Source organism: Dermacentor andersoni, chromosome 2, assembly GCF_023375885.2.
Source record: "Dermacentor andersoni chromosome 2, qqDerAnde1_hic_scaffold, whole genome shotgun sequence".
Classification (NCBI taxonomy): Eukaryota; Metazoa; Arthropoda; class Arachnida; order Ixodida; family Ixodidae; genus Dermacentor; species Dermacentor andersoni.
In genome coordinates, this window is record NC_092815.1 from 89,382,294 (window position 1) to 89,400,629 (window position 18,336).

The following is an 18,336-nucleotide window of genomic DNA, read 5'->3' on the forward strand; positions in this document are numbered from 1 at the left end:
CAAGGGATAACGTCGCCTAAGCGGAGCCGGTGACACGTTGGAGCTACCGGAGACAGTGCGAGCATCTCTGGTCGAAAGAAGGATCGACATTTCGAGTGACGTCCTACTATGTATACAAAATTATGTGTGATAAAGGCGTGCATAGCAGAAAAGTGCAGGGCTGACACTGATCACAAGCAAATAAATGAAATTTTGATATCCTACGCGAGCGCTTTTGAATTGGAGGTGACTTGAGAACGGTTATTACGAGTTCGCCGCTTCATACACAAGACATATTTTGTCAAATAGCGCTACAAATGTAGTAGGGTGGTACATACATAGGAAAACAATTATTACACAAGAGGTAATTTATTTATCATGTCAGCCTACTATAATTAATGATTGATTGCTTCGCGTATATAATACTACGGGGTTGATGCGTATTGCGTTCAAGTTCTGACGAAACTGTCCTGTAGGACAAGTGTTCCTCAACTTGGTCGTGTTCTTTCTTTGTTATTGCAGTTAAGACACTCTATTTACTGTTTTGGGCCACGTGTTATCAAGCGGGTCAAATTTGTTGTTACCTCTTCATTGCCGGCGTTGGCAGTTCACGGATTTTTTGTTTTCTACGATGAGATCATGGCGTCTATGAAATGGCAGATATTCCCTAGCACTTTTGTTCCACTGGGGAAAAAAATTAAGACAATTTTTCTAATATCAGCATCCTTACCTCCGTTGTGTCATTCTGAAGTGTGGCAGTACACTAAACACTGAGTTGTGGTTCATACGTTCACGGCTATGGTTGGTGTATGAACGTCAAGTTGCGAGACCTTCGGTAATAATCAAAGGACATATATATATACGCGGGGGGGAGGGGGGGTGGAAGGGGGCAGTTCCTACGCATTAACGCCAAAATGAAAAGCATTCACAAAATCAGAATGTCCGCAGTAAATGAAGATGCTAGGTGGAAAGGCGGTGTGAGCTCTAAGCATCTCACACTCAGAAGAACATGACGAAATGGCATGACGAACATGACGAAACCTTCCTCATTTCAACCTGACATAGCACCGCAAACCCCTTCAGAATTATCCCCGATTTCGTGCGCCCTTACTGCATGCCATCAAGTTATGTTCCCCGTAGGTACAAGAACCGCGAGAAATGAAGGGTATCATCGATAAGTGCACGGCCCGCATGCGTTTCGACAGTTCTCTTGACTCGAGCGACCGCACTTCTCTAAACACCCCTTGGAGGCGAACGCCCGATGTCATGATCAGGATCACAGCACACGTGTCATTGTCCTCGCCAAATAAGCTGATTGATTTGACTGCGCCTGTCGTAGAAACTGCGGCAGCGTCGCGTTTTGCCTCCCAGGTCCTTTCCTCCGCGCACTCCAATAAGCTGATTCTCGCTAACCTCTAGATGGGCTGCATCCATCACCATGCGCGGTCACTGCTCGCGACGGTCCGGCGTCTGATCGTGCGTGCGGGAGCCCGCGGCGCACGTGCCGGAACAATTCCGTTGCCCCCGCCTGCAAAATACCGGCACAACAACAGCAACTGCAGCAAATCATGCTGGCTTGCCCTGCGGGGGCAAGCGAACCGCCGTATATGGCCTCACGCCAGCGCCTACAGCGTCCGAGTGCCGAGTGGCCACCGCCACCACGTGCTGCCGTATCGGATGGCCACGCCGGATGGCCAGCTCTGCGGGTGACTGTGAGAAGGTTCCCGTGGAGGGCACGGGAGGCTGTTCGGCGCGTGAATATTTAACGGGGCAAGCTCGGCCGCCATGTTACGGTGCGTGGTCCGTCCCGGCCGAGTGCTTTTATTCATGAGCGGCCATCGGCCGCAGCCGCGCTATTTTTCATTGGCCGGCACGCACCTTGGGTTGCCGCTTTTCTCCCTTTCGTCTTCCGAGCGTGGACGCCATGTGGCATACCTTGGCAGCATCGCAGGCCGCTACGAGAGCTGCCGAGAACAAAGAAGCAACCGGACGGCGGGGAGCAACGCCTCCCGAGCCGTCCTGGTTTCGTTTACTGCGATGAGACGAGGGAGCCGGTCGGGTTGAACGAATGGAAGCGCAACTGACTTTCCGATGCTTAAAGGTGGCCTAGAGTGAGGCTTTGTCTTTGGCTTCCGCTACAGATCGAGAACGTGCTTGTTTCTTTGTTTCAAATTTCAAGTACAGAGAAACAACAAGAAAAAAAATTATGCCACCGTACCTCCTTCCGAATTTCCTTGCTTAATTACGGAAAGTAGCCCCTGCTCTTCCTACTATAATTATTCGGTGGTTCGCAGACTATATGTGGTGTGTTGCAAATAACATTGGTTTGAATTCAGGGTCGCTTTGTTGCGGGAAATAAACAGCAGTATGCTAGCAGCTTTCAACACTTTATTCGACTACACCAAGCTCGCGATAATGTGAAATGTTCCTTAGCGCAATGCACGTTTCGTGCTACTTTATTTGGGTAAGAAGGGAGTTTAGCTTTATGCCTATTTGCACAAGTACTGATGGACAAATTCATGGCGACAGAGCAATGCAAAAAAGTGATCACGACACGAATAGAGTGAAGAGAAGCCGCTATCTTGGCAACAAAAGACAAGGCAGCGGTTTCTCGTTTTCCTATTCATGTCGCGATTGTTATTTGTATCTTTAGTTATCTTTTCGTTGCTGTTTTATTCTTGTTGTTGTGTTTTGTTGTTGATTTGTTTTGTGTTTTGTTGTTGTTGTTGTTGTTCGCGCGGTATGGATGTACCGGTAAGCACCTTTCGCAAGTACAGTACGTAGACAAGACATGACGACACAAGACGGCATTTTTGCCAGTTCGTATTCATGTTTCTAACAGCAAGTGCTCAAGCGTTTTCCTGTAGTAACCACAAGCGAAGCAAGTAGTGCTCGGAGCACGTACTTGTCGGTGAAGGCGATGTATAACATTTGCACATCCGATTTGTAAATTGAGCAATGAGACCTATTGTTGCAAGTGAGAGCACGGCCAGTGATTAGAATGTCCAACTTCTCGCATTTGTCGCTGTTGGCTGCTGAGCAAGTTTCAACAAATTAATCTTCAATGAACTCCGGTTAATTACATATTGTTTCCGAAGGGCCGTTGTTATGTGTCAAGTGGGCGAGTGCCATGATCGGAGTGGGTCAGCCATGCGAAGGCGACGACGAGACGCTGCAGCGCTGGCACGAGCGCGCCGAAGAAGCAATTCGAACAGCAGCAACAACAAGCGAGCAGAGAGAAAAGAGGAGGACGAAGTCTGAGAGACGTGGAACAACAAGCCGGCGTGGAGGAAGGAGTTCGCCAGTGCTCCAGGCGCAGAAAGGAAGTCGTCGGGCGTCAGGCCCGTGCTTCGTGCCTTCTACTGGACCAGGGCGACCTTTCAGGGGCGTGTCACCGCGTTCTCAGGAACCGCGTTCTCATGATCGTACGCAGGAAGATGCCGTGCGGTGTCCGGAAAATGAAGTCCATGCACCGGGAGCAGAGGTGAAGCCATTTGACTTGGTGTCCGGCGTCGAGACCTCTACCGTGCCAAGGCCACCTGCCCTTGTTCTCAACGTCGCAAGTGGATTTACTCCTGCATCACTAGATCACCGGGGGCTCGATCGCCTGAGGGTGACCAGGATTTTTCTTCAACAGTGCCTGCATTTAGCACCGATGCTATGCTCCGAGAGCTGCCGCCGTCGCCACCTCGACTTCATCTCGCGACTCCGCTGCAGACCACGATACTGTAGGCCCTTTCTGACGTTGACACTTTCTTTGGAGACTTAATTCTTTTTTTTGTGTGTGTTTGAGTTGTTTGTATAGTTTCTGTTCCTCTTTGTGCTGGATGTTCTTGAATGAATGGCTTGCAGTGTGATAACAAACGACTTCGTCACTTCATGCGTTGAGGCAGCGCCTCAGCTAGGATTAATTAATTGAAGGAACCTCATCACACCGTGCGTCAACTTGGATATGAGGCTCGAAAAGCTGTACAGAAATTTTTCTTAACCACGGCACTAGGGTCTTGTTAGGAACAGTGGTAACATTCACCTCTCTTTTTTTCTTCATTTTTTTTCTCCTCTGCAAGCGGGTGGGCATGACGTCCTTTTTACGAAACAACAGACAGCCGCCCTTATTTTTCTCTGTGTGACGTTTGTATATATGTTCATATAATTGATAATAATAGTTTAAGTTTTCTTCGATTTTTCGTACTGTTCTTCCATCGTGATTATATTCCAGTTCACTCAACTTTCTGTACTGCCACCATGATCGCATCATACCTCGCTATCCATAAGGCCGACATAACTTGTGAACAGGAAACCAGCTATACGGACGCGCCCACAAGAAACGAAGGGGGTAGGATGTACGTGGGATGTACAGGTCTGTATCTCTGTTGGCGAAGAGGGGGGAGGTGTACTCAGCAGACGAAATGGACGTGTCCACATATTAGACATGTCCATTTCGTCTGCTGATGATGTGCTGATTGGATTTGGACGCCTGTCTCCTTCTGACGCGTACCCCCGCCCAGCCAGTCAGAACTTCAGCAGCAGACGAAATGGACATTTCCATTAAATGGACACTTACAGAATACCCCCCTCCCCCCTAGTCTTCAGTTCACAAGCGTGTACCAACTCACCCAGCAAGAAACCCTCCAGACGGAACTCTTATAACTCACTTCAGGACACACAAGACGCGCTGGAACCTCGGTAGATCGTAAATGCTGCTAAACTTTTTTTTTTTTGAGTGTGGAACATTCTCTTCGAGTGTAGCGTGGTCTTCCCTGCCATCCGTCTAACCATTTTCGTGGGCCAATACTGAGGGTTGGTGCAGTCTAAATATGTCGGTCGATTCCCATGATAGTGCCCGAAGTGCCCGATATCACTTTATCAATTCATGGTATTTTTCAAATCCTTACCACCCTAGACACAAACGAAGCGACAGGTCCTGACGGCATGCCCAATCGCGTGCTGAAAGAATGTGCTAGCTTTCTTAGCAATCTTTTTCATACAATGTACATGATGTCATTATCTGAAGGAATCGTGCTGGACGAATGGAAGTTTGCTTATGTGGTTCCTGTCCATAAGAAAGAACCAAAAAATAACGTAGAACAATATCGCCCAATTTGTCTCCTATGCGGCGCTTCGAAAATTATGGAACACATCGTATACAGCAACCTAATAAGGCACCTGAATTCGCAAAACTGTTTTTACACAGACCAGCATGGCTTTCGCGCCGGATTTTCTTGTGACAGACAGTTAACGGAATTTTCTTTTGACATAACAACTGCATTAGATCAAGGTACTAGCATTGACTGTTTGTTTTTTAGACTTCATAAAAGCATTCGATCGGATACGATATGATTGTATAATACACAAGCTCCAGTATTTAAAAATTCCCGCTGACCTAATGAACTGCTTAATTAACTACTTCGTTAATCGCAGACAGATAACAGTGGTAAATGGATGTTGCTCATCAGCTGTTCCAGTAACGTCCGGAGTAACGCAGGGGTCTGTTCTGGGCCCGTTATTATTTCTTATCTTTATTAACGATATTGCTAAGAAGATCCAGTCGAACCTACGATTGTACGCAGATGACTGCGTTGTTTACCGCTCGATAAACAATCCAAGTGACAGCAAAATCATTCAAGCGGACCTTAATAAAATTTCGAACTGGTGTGCCACTTGGTGCATGACACTAAGTGAATCAAAATGACACTACGTGTGCTTTTCTAGGAAAAAAGAAACTGACGTTTCCCATTCTTACAGGCTAAATAATTCGACCAATTTGACCGTAATAGGGGCCAAGTACCTAGGAGTTCACTTCTCAAGCAATCATACTTGGCAGGATCACATTGCAGAGATTGCCGCGAGAGGGAATAACACACTAATGTTCTTGGCTCGAAATTTTCACCCCTGTCCTCTGGCAACCAAGAAGTTATTATACACGACATACGTAAGGCCTATTCTTGAATACGCGTGCACGATATGTGACCCTTATCAGGACAACCTTAAGTACATTTTAGAGCGCGTACAAAACCGAGCAGCACGCTTTATCACTGGGAACTATTGCAGATCTTGTAGGGTCACAGAAATGAAAATACGCCTAGCGCTTACGACGTTAGCTGAACGCCGGCGTTGCTTGCGTCTCAATTTTTTGGATAAAGCTTTTACAGCAATACTGGCAATAATAAATCAAAATACATGCTTAACCCGCATTACATATCCCATCGCCGTGAACACACATTAAAAGGAGAATGAAGTGAAGAACGAACTTGTTAAAGTATTCTTTTTTCCCCAAAACCATCAATGAATGGAATGCTCTGCCTGAGGACACCGTTTATAAAACATCAAATTCAGCCTTTTTCAATGAACTGCTTGACATGTGATCAGTTCGTGTGTTTCGATGTTTCATTTTATTTTTATTTTCTTTCGCGTTTGCTTGCCTACTGTATATATTTATGAGTGTATATGTGTTTATATATTCATGAATGCCATGTATGTGTATATATGTACATGTAGTCCTTTTCTTTCTTTTCCCTTTTTGTTTTGAGATAGTTATGCTGCCTGCACTGCGTTATTCGTCACTGTGTTTTTTGTTATGTAACCTTAATTACCACTGTTTAACATTTGTATTATTCCCCCCCCCCCCCCAACTGTAATGCTCTCTGAGCGAATGTGGGGCTGTATAATAATAATAATAATAAATAAATAAATAAATAAATAAATAAATAAATAAATAAACAGTGTGCAATCATTTATCGCTTGACACATCCCCTCTCATCTTCCCTAAAAAGCATGCCGTGGTTCTTGCAGGAGTGGGGATTGCTGGCGTTGGCGTTAGCCCTACGCTTAGCGCCTAGCAATCGACGCTAGATGCCCTAGGCACTTCTACATGACGCCCGAACTTTCCAGAATAGGTAGGCTTGTTCCTTCCCGCTTCGATGCGCCCTGGAAGCTGCGCAGAGCCTCCACGTCGCACTACAGGACCGTTTTCTGCCAAATGCCTCGCCCCAAGAAACTTCTCATCGCAGCCGAGTTCAAGAAACGTAAGCGTGAGAGCGCAGAGTTCGCTAGTCCTTGATATGCGGCTCAAACGCCTGAGGCCTGCGCTGCCATAGCGTTGCGAAAACGGATCTTTGAACTTGAACGCTACACCACCGAAATGGAAGAAACTGATTTAATTCAATGTAAAAAAAAAAGAAAAACGCTGTGTTATTCCCGCTGCACATGCCAACCATTTCGCGCACACGTTACAGCTGCAGTTGCCGTTTTGCTCAACAAAATTAACACGAGAACCCTTCTTTAATCAAACAACGATCTTTACACACACACACACGCACACGCACGCACACACACACCCGCACACAACCGCACACACACACACACACACACAGACACGCACGCACACGCACACGCACACGCACGCGCACACACACACACACACACACACACACACACTAATTCAATTTTTATTTTTTTGCATAGCGGCATGACCATGACAAATATTTTGGTTGCAGAAAAATTGCATTTATTCTTGTCCCTCAGTGTACACAGTTACATAATAAATCTGACTCAAGTATGCATTGCCTTTTGGCATCAGGGATGTAGGTATATATAGAAACACAATAACGAGTCTGTAAATATGCAGGCCGTATAGAAAAATTGAATTTTTATATGATAGCGATATCGTATGTCTTTTTGTGGGCGCTGTTTCCGCAACTGTATCCAGCGGGTTGCTGTTCTAGTTGTAATAGGTTACATCATTCACTGAGCAGTTCGCTTTCCTTCACTTTTAAGCTCTGACGGAAACTTCTTTCTAGGTGCACTTCGCATTTGCGTCGCATGCTTTCGTCTCCCTCACATACGTGCCGTTACCGTTGAATACGGGATACTTCCCACCTCTCGCGTGGTGAACACATCTACCTTGCGGCCGGAAGTTCACAATTTGCAATAATAGACAGCCCTTATAGTTTCTCGCGTTTCCGTTGTTACATTTCTCCAGATATTTGCTCAGACATTTTTGATATGCGCTGGATATCTGAGGCATCGACGAAGCACTTTTCCGTCGGTGCAGGCTTCTTAACTTAGTTTTAGTAATGCCATGCACCGGAAGATTCAAGCGAGCAGTTCTCACTGCTTACCTATGATAGGACAAGCGTTAGCGCACGCAGTTGGTCTCGTACGGCTAATATTTCAGTATTATTTCTCTAATGCCTGACGACGACAAAGAGTTATCGGCATTATGCTCAAGAGGCAACAAGCCGAATACCTCACAAAATACACACCATAGAACCATTATTGGTACTGTTAGTCTAAGTGAAGAAACAAGCAATGCGAAATCAATGACAGTTTTTATGGCACTATTGTCTTCTTTCCGCCGAGGGCTTTAACTCCAGATGCATCTATCGACGTGAATGACTTCGCCGTTGTTCCTCTCGTTAGTAGCCTTCCATTCCAAGGAAACTGCTGCAGAAATATACATTGCAGCCGTTGTTTAATAGACGTACGGGCGAGGCTAAAGCGCTTAGAGTTTGCGTAAGGTTACGGTGGGCCTGCCTGTGTCTGGAAAAAGGGGCTACCTGGACAGGAGTCCAGAAACTGACCGGCACGTACAATACAGAGCTATCAGTTCACAAACTGGCTGCAACATGAGAAACAACTGCGCACCAAAAAGAAAAAAGGAATAGCAGGTGAGCAGAAAGCGCGGAAAGCGCTCGTAAAACGGCAGCGCTTAACCAGAACCCGTGGGCATTGAGCGTTGCGCAAGGGGGAATCATGCTCCCGGCATCATCGGCATGAGGCTCACGGATCAGCGTTTGTGGGCCCTGAACTCCTCTTTCCGAAGCACACGCGCTCACGCCCCGAAAGACAGATATACGGAGTGGGCCGGAAAGAAAGGAAACAGGCGCTGAATGCGGAGAACCTCAGCGCTGGTCTGGCCGCGGCAGAGCACCTGTAACGCGGGCAGTACGTCTGTGCGTGCGTGCGCGCGCATGTGCGTGGGCCCGTAGCTTCTAATCGAAGCGTAATCAGAGAAGGAGGGGGGTTGCAGCCCGACCCACCGGCGGCCTCACGTACGCCGCGTAATGGCTTTCGGCTGCCGAACCCGAAGACTCACCGTTGCAAGCGGCCTGGCCAGTGCAGGCCATGCAGGCACTACCCGTGTGTGCGTGTGTGTGTGTGCACGCGCGCTGTATGCGAGCCGCGCCGCAACAGACGCAGAAGCAGAAGTGGCGGTGTGCGCGCGGTCAGGAAAGCAGGGAAACAAGAAGAGAAACAGAAAACGAAGTGAGCGGAAGTGGGCTGTATTTTTTGCCGCCACGAACCGGGCGGCTCGCCCGCTCTATCTCTTTCAACGCGGGCTGCCGGACCGATCAGCGCGATTTCCTTGGGGCACACCTCGCGGCGCGCCGATGATTAGCGGCTCTCGGGATCCGAGCGGTACCGCTGATTGCACGTTAGAGAGAGCTCGCGCGCGTTCTGGCGCCGCGATGCGGCCGTGCAGCCGTGACCGTGGATGAGGCTACGCATTGTCCGCCCTCTTTTACCCCTTTCCCTCGTCCTCCCGCTCGCACTTGGTCCATTGGCCTGACTTATCGAAATTCACCGGCAGCGCAGAGCACAGTGTGCGCAATGCAATGCCTCGCGGGACACGCTCGCTCGGAACCGCTGTCGATTTTTGCTCGCTTCCCCGCATTAACAGGGCCAGTAAAGGCTGCGCCAGCAGCGTTAGATGTTGCAATCCTGCTGCGAATTTCTCTATCGCCGCCTCGTTTAATCCCGGCTGGCTCTGATTAGAAAACGCCGTGATACACCTTGGCTTCATCTCATGCAGGAAGGTAATTGCTCGCAACAGACCATCGCTTAAGAAGAAGAGAAAAGAACTGCGTGATTTGCAGCATTGACATAAATCCCGATCACGCCATGGTGGTGCACGCTGGTGGCTATTATGCTGACGTCACGGGTGCTGTAGATTAGAAACGCAGTCCCGTAATTACTATTGCAGATGGAGAAGGTCTATATGCTGCTCTTCTACAGGCGACAGATAAAGCCTAGATGGAAAGTCTATCCCGGTCTGTCCCTTCCACATAGGGAATAAAACTAATCTTTCTGCCAATAATTTTATGTAATGGGCGCGTGCGCCTCTAGTAAGTTCGTCTTTCTTGAAGTAACTTCGTTTTTATTGAAATATTGAAGACGCAACAGTGACTATTTCCTTATGGTGCAAAAGTACCAACACGTAAACCTTGTTTAGCGTTTATGATGTCCACAGGATCTGCTGCGGCATAACGCGCCGACTACGATCGTTAACATCCTAGTGTACTGCTGCTGAAGCGCGACTCTCTCCACTCGGGTCTGTCGCTCAGCGGAGGGAGCCGGAGATCCACTCGGCATGATCTACAAGAAACTAATCATTCTGCGTTTGGCAGGGGCGATATGACGTAAACTGTTCCAAACTGTTTCTATTCCATTTCTGCACTCATCCCTCCACGATTGGTCAAAATTTGTTTGGGCTGCCACCGCTTCGTCCGTCTGTGACGCGACGTCACGATAACCGCGATAACTCACCATGTGATATGACGAGTGCACACTGATTACATACGATTAAACCGAAAAGAAGAAAAGTAATTACTTCAGATTGCACGCCTTTTTTGCCATTACCCCCCACCTATTGGTCAAAAGTTTTCGGGTTGCGCTCACTTCGCCTTTCTATCACGCGGCGTCACAATGCTGCAAAATCTCACCGCGTTGAAGTGACGTGTGCACAATGATGATGCGTTAATATCCCTAACAAAACTGAATATTCTTTATTACTTGGAATAGCCGGAGACTGCTCGTTCCGAAAGGAATAGAAGCCAATGTCTGCCTACCGATCGCTCTGGCATTGGCTGCTTGGTGCTGCCGGGTAGAACGGATTACAAGAGACCTGTATGAAAATTAAATACCTGGGAAATGAATATTTTGTGCCTTGCGTTAGGTTTTCAGCTGTCATTCCGTTGCATTTTGTAACTTCTTCGGAACAATTAATCTTGATGTTGAGATACTCGCACGAGTGTGTTTTATGGTCTCTGACATTCACAAAAATATCGCAGCCCTAAACTAAAATGAAACGTTTTTCTTTTCAAAGAACTCCGCAACACCTCTCACTGACGCAGCGATTTTCTTGTTTTCCCCATGTTTTTCGTATCGTCTTTAGAAAACAACCTCCATCGGGCAGGCACTGCTAAAGGCAAACGAAACACCCCCGCTACCCAACCAGCCAATGCGAAATCACCCTAAGCATGTTCCATCTTCTTGTTTCGTGCCAGACCGCGTATCGAGTTATTCAGCTGTTCGACTTGTTGAGTGAAAAGTACAGGCAGTGACTTTGATATTAAATTATATGTCTTTGCCTTTCATGCGCAATATACACTAGAAAAATTGTAAACGACAGATCCAGTATTTACAATGAATTTTTTTACATCATAGCGACCAATAGAACAGCAAGGTGTATGACGGCCTACTTGTCAATTAGTTGCGAAATATCATAAGTATACTACCGAAAGAGGTCACCCACAAAGAACTGAGTCTCAAGAATAGAAAACATTGTGAATTCGTCGCAGTCGCAGGGTGCACGGGAAAGGGAAAAAAAAAAAGAAAGAATACGTTGATCCCATTGAACAATGCTAATTCGCTTCAGATATATGTATAAAACGCAGCGTAAAGATCTGTGCCCCTGTTGTTACTGTAGACCAGACTATTGCCCTTTAAAGGGCAGTGCAAATAACGCTCTAAGCCCTGAGTGTTATTCGCCCTCTTGCTTTGCACCCGCCGATGCGCTAATTGTACTCAACTTAGAGTATAAGTGTACTAAATTTCTCTGTAAATTATTTTTATTACCTGTATAATGATGATCACATTGTTTTTGTTTGACCTGCACACCTTTTCCCATGATTGTCATCGTTGACCTGCACACCTGTTCCTCCGCAGCCTTTTTCTTTTTCAGAAAATATTACAGAAAGAAAGAAAGAAAGAAAGAAAGAAGGAAAGAAAGAAGGAAAGAAAGAAAGAAAGAAAGAAAGACATAGAGAGAGCTATATAAGGAAGGCAGGAATATTAAACAGTCAAGGGTCCGCTTGGCTACACTACGCTGACGCAAGGAAGAAGGGGAAGAAAAAGAATGGAGAGAGAATGGGGGTAGAGAGACCAGAACGGACAGTACTACAGAGTCAAAGGCGCTCGCCCTAGAAATTTGTCCTAGAACTAATAATAATATCCTTTTCTTTCCTCCCGCGCTAATAAACGACGCGCCTTTTTTTTCTGCTTTCTTTTTGAGTCGTTAAGTCCAAACTCAATAAAATAAGCGAAATATCATGCGTGTCCTTCAATTCAGACGTCAGCTGTACATGCCAAAAGTTTAGAAAAGTCAAGGGTTATTCTACGCCTTTCTGTGACTGTTTGCTTTAGGAGATTATTTATGGATATCACTACGATTTCTGAACATGCTGCTTCAGATACGTCTCCGCCTTCAAAAGGTATCACGAAACACGTATTCCCCATTTTCCTCACAATCCCTGACATGCACAAAAAGTCTGATATGGCTGTTTCGGCAATATTCCAATTGGCTCAGTCTCACTTGTTCGAAAAGTTTCCAGATTATCTTCAAGTTTTCACAGATGCATCTGTACACAACGACGGTCAAGGCGCCTCTGCAGCTTCTTACTGCCCTTCAACTCAACTACGACGTATTTTTCAAATACCTCATCCAACTTCGTCAACAACTGCGGAACTAGCAGCGATTAATGTTGCACTGAAATACGTGCAAGAGGAGTTAATTACATCGAAGGTTGTCATCTTTACGGACTCCCGTGCTGCCCTCCGCAGGTTACAACGCAGTGAGCTTGATTGTCCACTTGTGCGCAGCATTAATGACTCTGCGAGCAAAATTACATCACGTGGGGTATCTCTCGTTGCTCAATGGATACCTTCACACGTAGGAATCGCCGGAAATGAAGAGGCTGATCGGCTCGCTTCAAGTTGCGTTCATAACAACTGTGACTGCCCAGAAATTTTGTGCAAGCTTGATGACGCTCGTCTGCTGATTCGTCGCCACCTACTCAAGCAGCATCCAGATCAGCGCGTCGCAAATGGAATGTTCTCGCCCCGTGTTCGTGGTCGAGGCTTGCCTCGTCGCGCTAGAGCACAACTGCTCAAGCTGAGGGTTGGTTGCGTGAACGTGCACGAACGTTTATACAGACAAGGGCGTGCGCAAAGTCCATTGTGTACGTCTTGTGGCTGCTACGAGACACTTCAGCACCTTATATTTGAGTGTCCCGCTTTCAGTGCGCAGCGCATGTCGCTAGTGAGAAACTATCATCTCCTTGGCCTGCGGTGTGCGACACTCGAGGAATGTTTATACCCCAGTGGCTGTGCATCTAAACGTGATCAGGCCGATCGCGCCCTACTAACCTTTATAGAACTAACTAACTTAGGTTCACGTTTGTAGCATGAACATTCAACATTCTGTAGTAGCGTGACCTTCAGTGACCGACTCTACTGTGTTCGTTTCACGTTTGTTTCACGTTGTTCACGTTTGTAGCATGAACATTCAACATTCTGTAGTAGCGTGACCTTCAGTGACCGACTCTACTGTGTGTGATCAATACTGTACCCTAACGCTTCTTCCTTCGAAGATGGGAGGTGGCGTGTTCAAACACCTTATAGTGTACATTGTGAATCGACTACCGGTGAAACGGTGATTACGTGCAGCTTTACTTGGCGTCTCATCGTGGAGAACACAATTAGCCGCATAGCGAACTAGCCATGTATGTGGTTGATAATTGTGGAGGCTGTTCGACGCGGCGTCACTTTAACTCCGGCTGCAGAGTTCTACTTTAGTCTTTAGATTTGACCTGTTGCAGTGTTCTACATTGGTCTTTAGATTTGTCCTGTTGCTCTCCTTTCCTCTTTCCTTTTTCCTCCCCTCCTTCCTATCTTCCATTTCTGTGTTGCTGTCACCTCCCTTCAGAGGAGTAGGCAGGCGTTGTGCCCCTTCCGGTGGCAGTTGCCAGCCTGCTCCTCGCTTTCCCTTTCCTGATACCTGTGTATATGTGTATATGTGTTCAAAACAAATAATAATAATAATAATAATAAGAGGAAGCTTTAGCTCGAGTGCTCCTATGTAAATACATGTAAAAGGTGAATTCGTTTTTATCGGCAACCACTGCACCAAATCTGACGAGATTTGTTGCATTTAAAAGAAAACTTAAAATCTAGTGACTGTTGATATCGAATTTTCGAGTGAGGTCGTCAATATTTTGTTAAACATCGGCAAAAATCGAAAATTTTCAAAATACGAAACTATCAAGTTTACAATTATGTAACTCAACAACAAAAAAGAATAATACGATTCTGTGAGTTGCATGTAATAGTACATCTAAAGCGGACAAAATAGATATGTTACAAATGGATATAAAGAAATGTGTAATATGGAAATACAGATTTTGCAGAACTCTTGTAACCAACGTAACAAATCCATGTAAGATGTAAAATGACAGATCGAATTTGTCGGCTTTGAATGATCTACTGGATGCCGCTTACAGAACCGCGATATCTGTTCTTGATCCAGAGCTATGAATTTGTAAACTTCGCGCTTCTATTTTTTTCACACGGTCGGATATTTGAAAATTTTTTTAACTCAATTCAGGCCCTAAATCGAAATTCTGCTTCCACGAGTCACTAGAATTTACCTTTCTCTCTCAAATGCACCAAATTTCATTAAAATCGGTCGAGGGGTTATCTCAGAAAAACGTTTTTGAGTTTTACATGTATTTGAATAGGCGGCGTCGGAGTTGGGCCCTAGCTATAGCTTCCTCTTAAAGAGGAAGCTATAATCCACATTAGCTCCGACCATCATTTCTGCATCGCGAAAAGAGCAAAGCAATTTTTGAAGAAAACATACATTTGCGGTGAGCGTTACGTTTCTTGTTTGCTTGTACTACTGCTCATTACCGGCACGTTCTACAGACGCCTGAATAGCCATAATGGACGTGTTTATAATATTGGGCTTTCGAAGTACTGCGATGAAGTACTGCGATTTACACCGTGCGCCACAATAAAGCTGTATAGATGATCCTAACAAGGTGCTGATTGCAATCGCTTACTACACTGTCTATTTTGTCGCAACTGTAATGGCTGATAAACCTGTTTCCCGTTTGGTTTTCGCATATACTTGCAAACAGCCGTTGCCGAAACATCATCACAAAGTGCCGTGTGCTACGCAGCCATGTACCAGGTTTTTGAGGTTGTCTGCTGTAACTGACGCTAATTGGCTACGAGTTTGTTTAGTTAAAAGCGGGTTATTCTCTATTTACAGCTTCCATTGTGCTAAGAAGCAGTTCTGAATCAACTAAAAAAAAAAAAGGTAAATTAAGGTTCCATAACATCGAGGTTCATGGTTTTGTGAGTACCCTTCTCATTCACTGTGTACCAATCTTGTATGCGTTACAGAAAAGAAAGGGAACGTATTACAATTGCAGCTATATAATTAACATTGTAATAGATTACAAGGGCGAATTACTGCACCATGCAAGTAATTGACTAATTACTAAGAAGTAATCTATTATTTATATGTTACTTTAATCCCAACTTTTATTAGCATTGCACAAATACAGTAAGTACAAAGAGCTGGTCTGGATCTTTAACTGCGCCCTCTGCAGTTCTTCACACGTTGGTTATTTTCATCGTTAACAATTCCATTTAAAAATCATTGTCTGTCATTTTTTCTTATTTCATTGTGAGTACGTCAGCAGCGACACTAAAGACTTCCTCCATGGGAACGCTAGATCAACGGGACACATTATTAACCTATATAGGACAAAAATCCGGACCTATGCGGTGACTAAAGAAAGCAAACTGCAGATTAACTGAATATGAGCGTTATTGCGGGCTTATGCTCGTGCTGCATAAAACGCGAAACCATATCGAGATGCACGTAGTGGTTCCGACAATGAAGGCCGCGGGCGTTCTTCTGTAGTTGCCGAAAAAAATTGAAGAGCTCAAAGTTGCGTCGACGACGGTTACTGTTTGTTTCGGCAGTAATGTAAGTGGTTTTACGTAATTGGTTACTGGAAAGCGTAAATAAATTACAGTTTTACTGACCTAAAATGCACTCGACAATCACAAAACTACCGGAATTGTTATAGCTTACAAGTAATTAATGAACTGCAATTCGTTATGTCGGTCCGGTAGTGTCAAGAAAAAAAAAAGAGAAGGAAAGGGCTGGTATTAAGTACCGGGTAAATTGAGCACCTTGGGTACGTAATGTGCCTCCATTTCCCTTCACATGTAGTGCGGTCTATCGCTACACCCAACCACCTTGCTGAAGGCACTCCCAGGCTTGACCGGATGATGGACGAGTGCCGCGTTCTGTCGGTGATAGCGAAATACGAACATTTCTTGTCTACTGATGATTCCAGCCAATAAATAACATGCGCTTCGAGCCGATGGTAAATCTTCCGTTAAATAAAGGAAAAGCAATATCACTCACCACACAACAAATAGATTTTTGATTACTCTGTAAGTATGACGACTGACTAGGAAATACAGAAGGCATCACTGAAGCACATCGACAGGCTTGCTTACATTGCAGTCTCCAGTACCTTGGAATAAAATAGTAAAATAGCGGACATTCGACACGACCGCCTACCGAACTATGTGACTTAAGAAGTGCATATATATATATATATATAAGAAACGCGCTAATAACTGAGACCGAAAAAAAAACAGATAAGGCAGAGAGCAAGCGTACACAATATCGCGGACTTACCTTGAGCAAACACAATCAGCACAGCTGCCACAGCAACACGCACCCCGGACAAGACGCGCGCATTCATGTCAGTCAGAGGTGTCGTCGGGCTCATGTGCTTCGCAGTCTTTCAACTCCGCTTACACGAACTATTGATAAGTGGGCAGTCCCAGTTCAGTGTCACCCTCACTAGTCCACACAGAGGTAGGGGTGTTTTGCTCTGTGCCAACTATGTCAACCTTTTCGCGGAACTGCGGCTTGCGCCACGAGGCAGGAATTTCGTCGGTGTCTGTCCATCAGTGACGGGAGAGGAGGCCTTGCACAACCTTAAACTAGAACTGACTATTAGTATGATGAAGCACTTCGCTTTTGTCGGAATGTTCTGAGTATCGTGCCTTACATAACTACGGACGTGCGCAAAGCAGGAAGGCTCAGCACATGGATAATCAAATTAGGCTGTTAGAAGAAAAAAAAACAGGTATGTCGGACGAGATTCGCACACGAACAAAGGTTACTGACTTGGTTTATGGTGGCAATTTGCGCAGCTCTACAGTGTTCTGTACAAGCGAACGGCACTCTCCTGCCTTGATTTTGCAAAAACCAACTCGTAGACGTAGACCCCCAGGAAACCACACCAGTCGCGAGCACAGATAGAGCGCACGAGCCTCAGTGAAAACTATCGCCACTCCGCCTCAGCGACAAAGTCTTCGGACAGCGCCAGTGACAAGTGATCTCTGTCTTTCGAAATCATTTCTGCAAACGCAGCACCGAAACTGCAGTTGAACAAACACTGCCGGTGTGTGGCAGTTGGGCAACGAGATGTAGCGAATAATGAGAGACGGGTCAGTTCAGTTCACGGAGTCAGAGTCACGGGTTCCCGAAGTGCCACGGTCTCGAACGCCAACCTCGCACGTTGGGCGCGCGCGCACTCGCCTTGCGGGCCGTATCCGCTTGGCTCCTCGACAGCGCCGAGAGCGCGACCAAACTACCGCGCGGCCTTTGCCGACTCAACTTCGCCCATGCCACCACCCCCGCCAGCACCGCGTGGTGCGCTTTCTCCCTTTTTCTCTCTTTTCTTTTTCTAACTCCGGCCCTGGCCGCGCATCGCTTCTCCCGCCCCGTGTTTCGTCTCTCCTCCCGTCTCGGTTTTTTCCTTCTCTGCACACGAGCGATCCAAACTCCGGGCAGAACATCGCCCCTCTCCCTCTTCAGCCTACCTCACCCCTGCACACGCTGGAATCCCCCTCGTATGAGACGGGCGCATGCGCAAGTCGCCAAGCCACGCCCCACCGCGTGCGCGCGCGCGCGGGCCCGCGCGCTTGTCTTTCGGGCAGTGTGGCGTCCTGGCACCGTTGCAAGCACAGGACGAACGAGGCCGCCGCCGATATGACACGAGACGCGGCGGCGATGTTAAAAGCGCTAATGGTCCTTGTATGTATTGCCCGACGCATTTATTAGCTCTGACGGACGGCCGATGTGTGCGTTTTTAGCCGTAACGACTCCGGCCGCAGGCTCGGGGAGAAAACTTGGCCCGCGGCGGGCTTAACACCGCGCCCTGCCAACGAGAAATGGCAGGACACGTTCGCGCGTGT

General features: G+C 46.5%; 1 protein-coding gene across 3 annotated transcripts in view; it reads right to left on the reverse strand.

Annotated features, from left to right (window-relative positions):
* LOC126541651 (uncharacterized) overlaps nt 1-17,767 on the reverse strand; it is a 209,401-nt gene extending 191,634 nt beyond the window's left edge. For 2 of the 3 annotated variants that reach the window (XR_008614790.2, XM_055076819.2), the window contains exon 1: nt 16,766-17,763. Coding sequence is in view for 2 of the 3 variants with exons in the window: in XM_055076819.2 (XP_054932794.1) it covers nt 16,766-16,859 (94 nt within the window). In the remaining variant the exon portion in view is untranslated. Of the gene's footprint in view, nt 1-16,765 lie in introns of all 3 variants that reach the window. The other variant, XM_055076818.2, reaches the window with a different exon arrangement.
* Between the last annotated feature and the right edge of the window lie 569 nt (nt 17,768-18,336).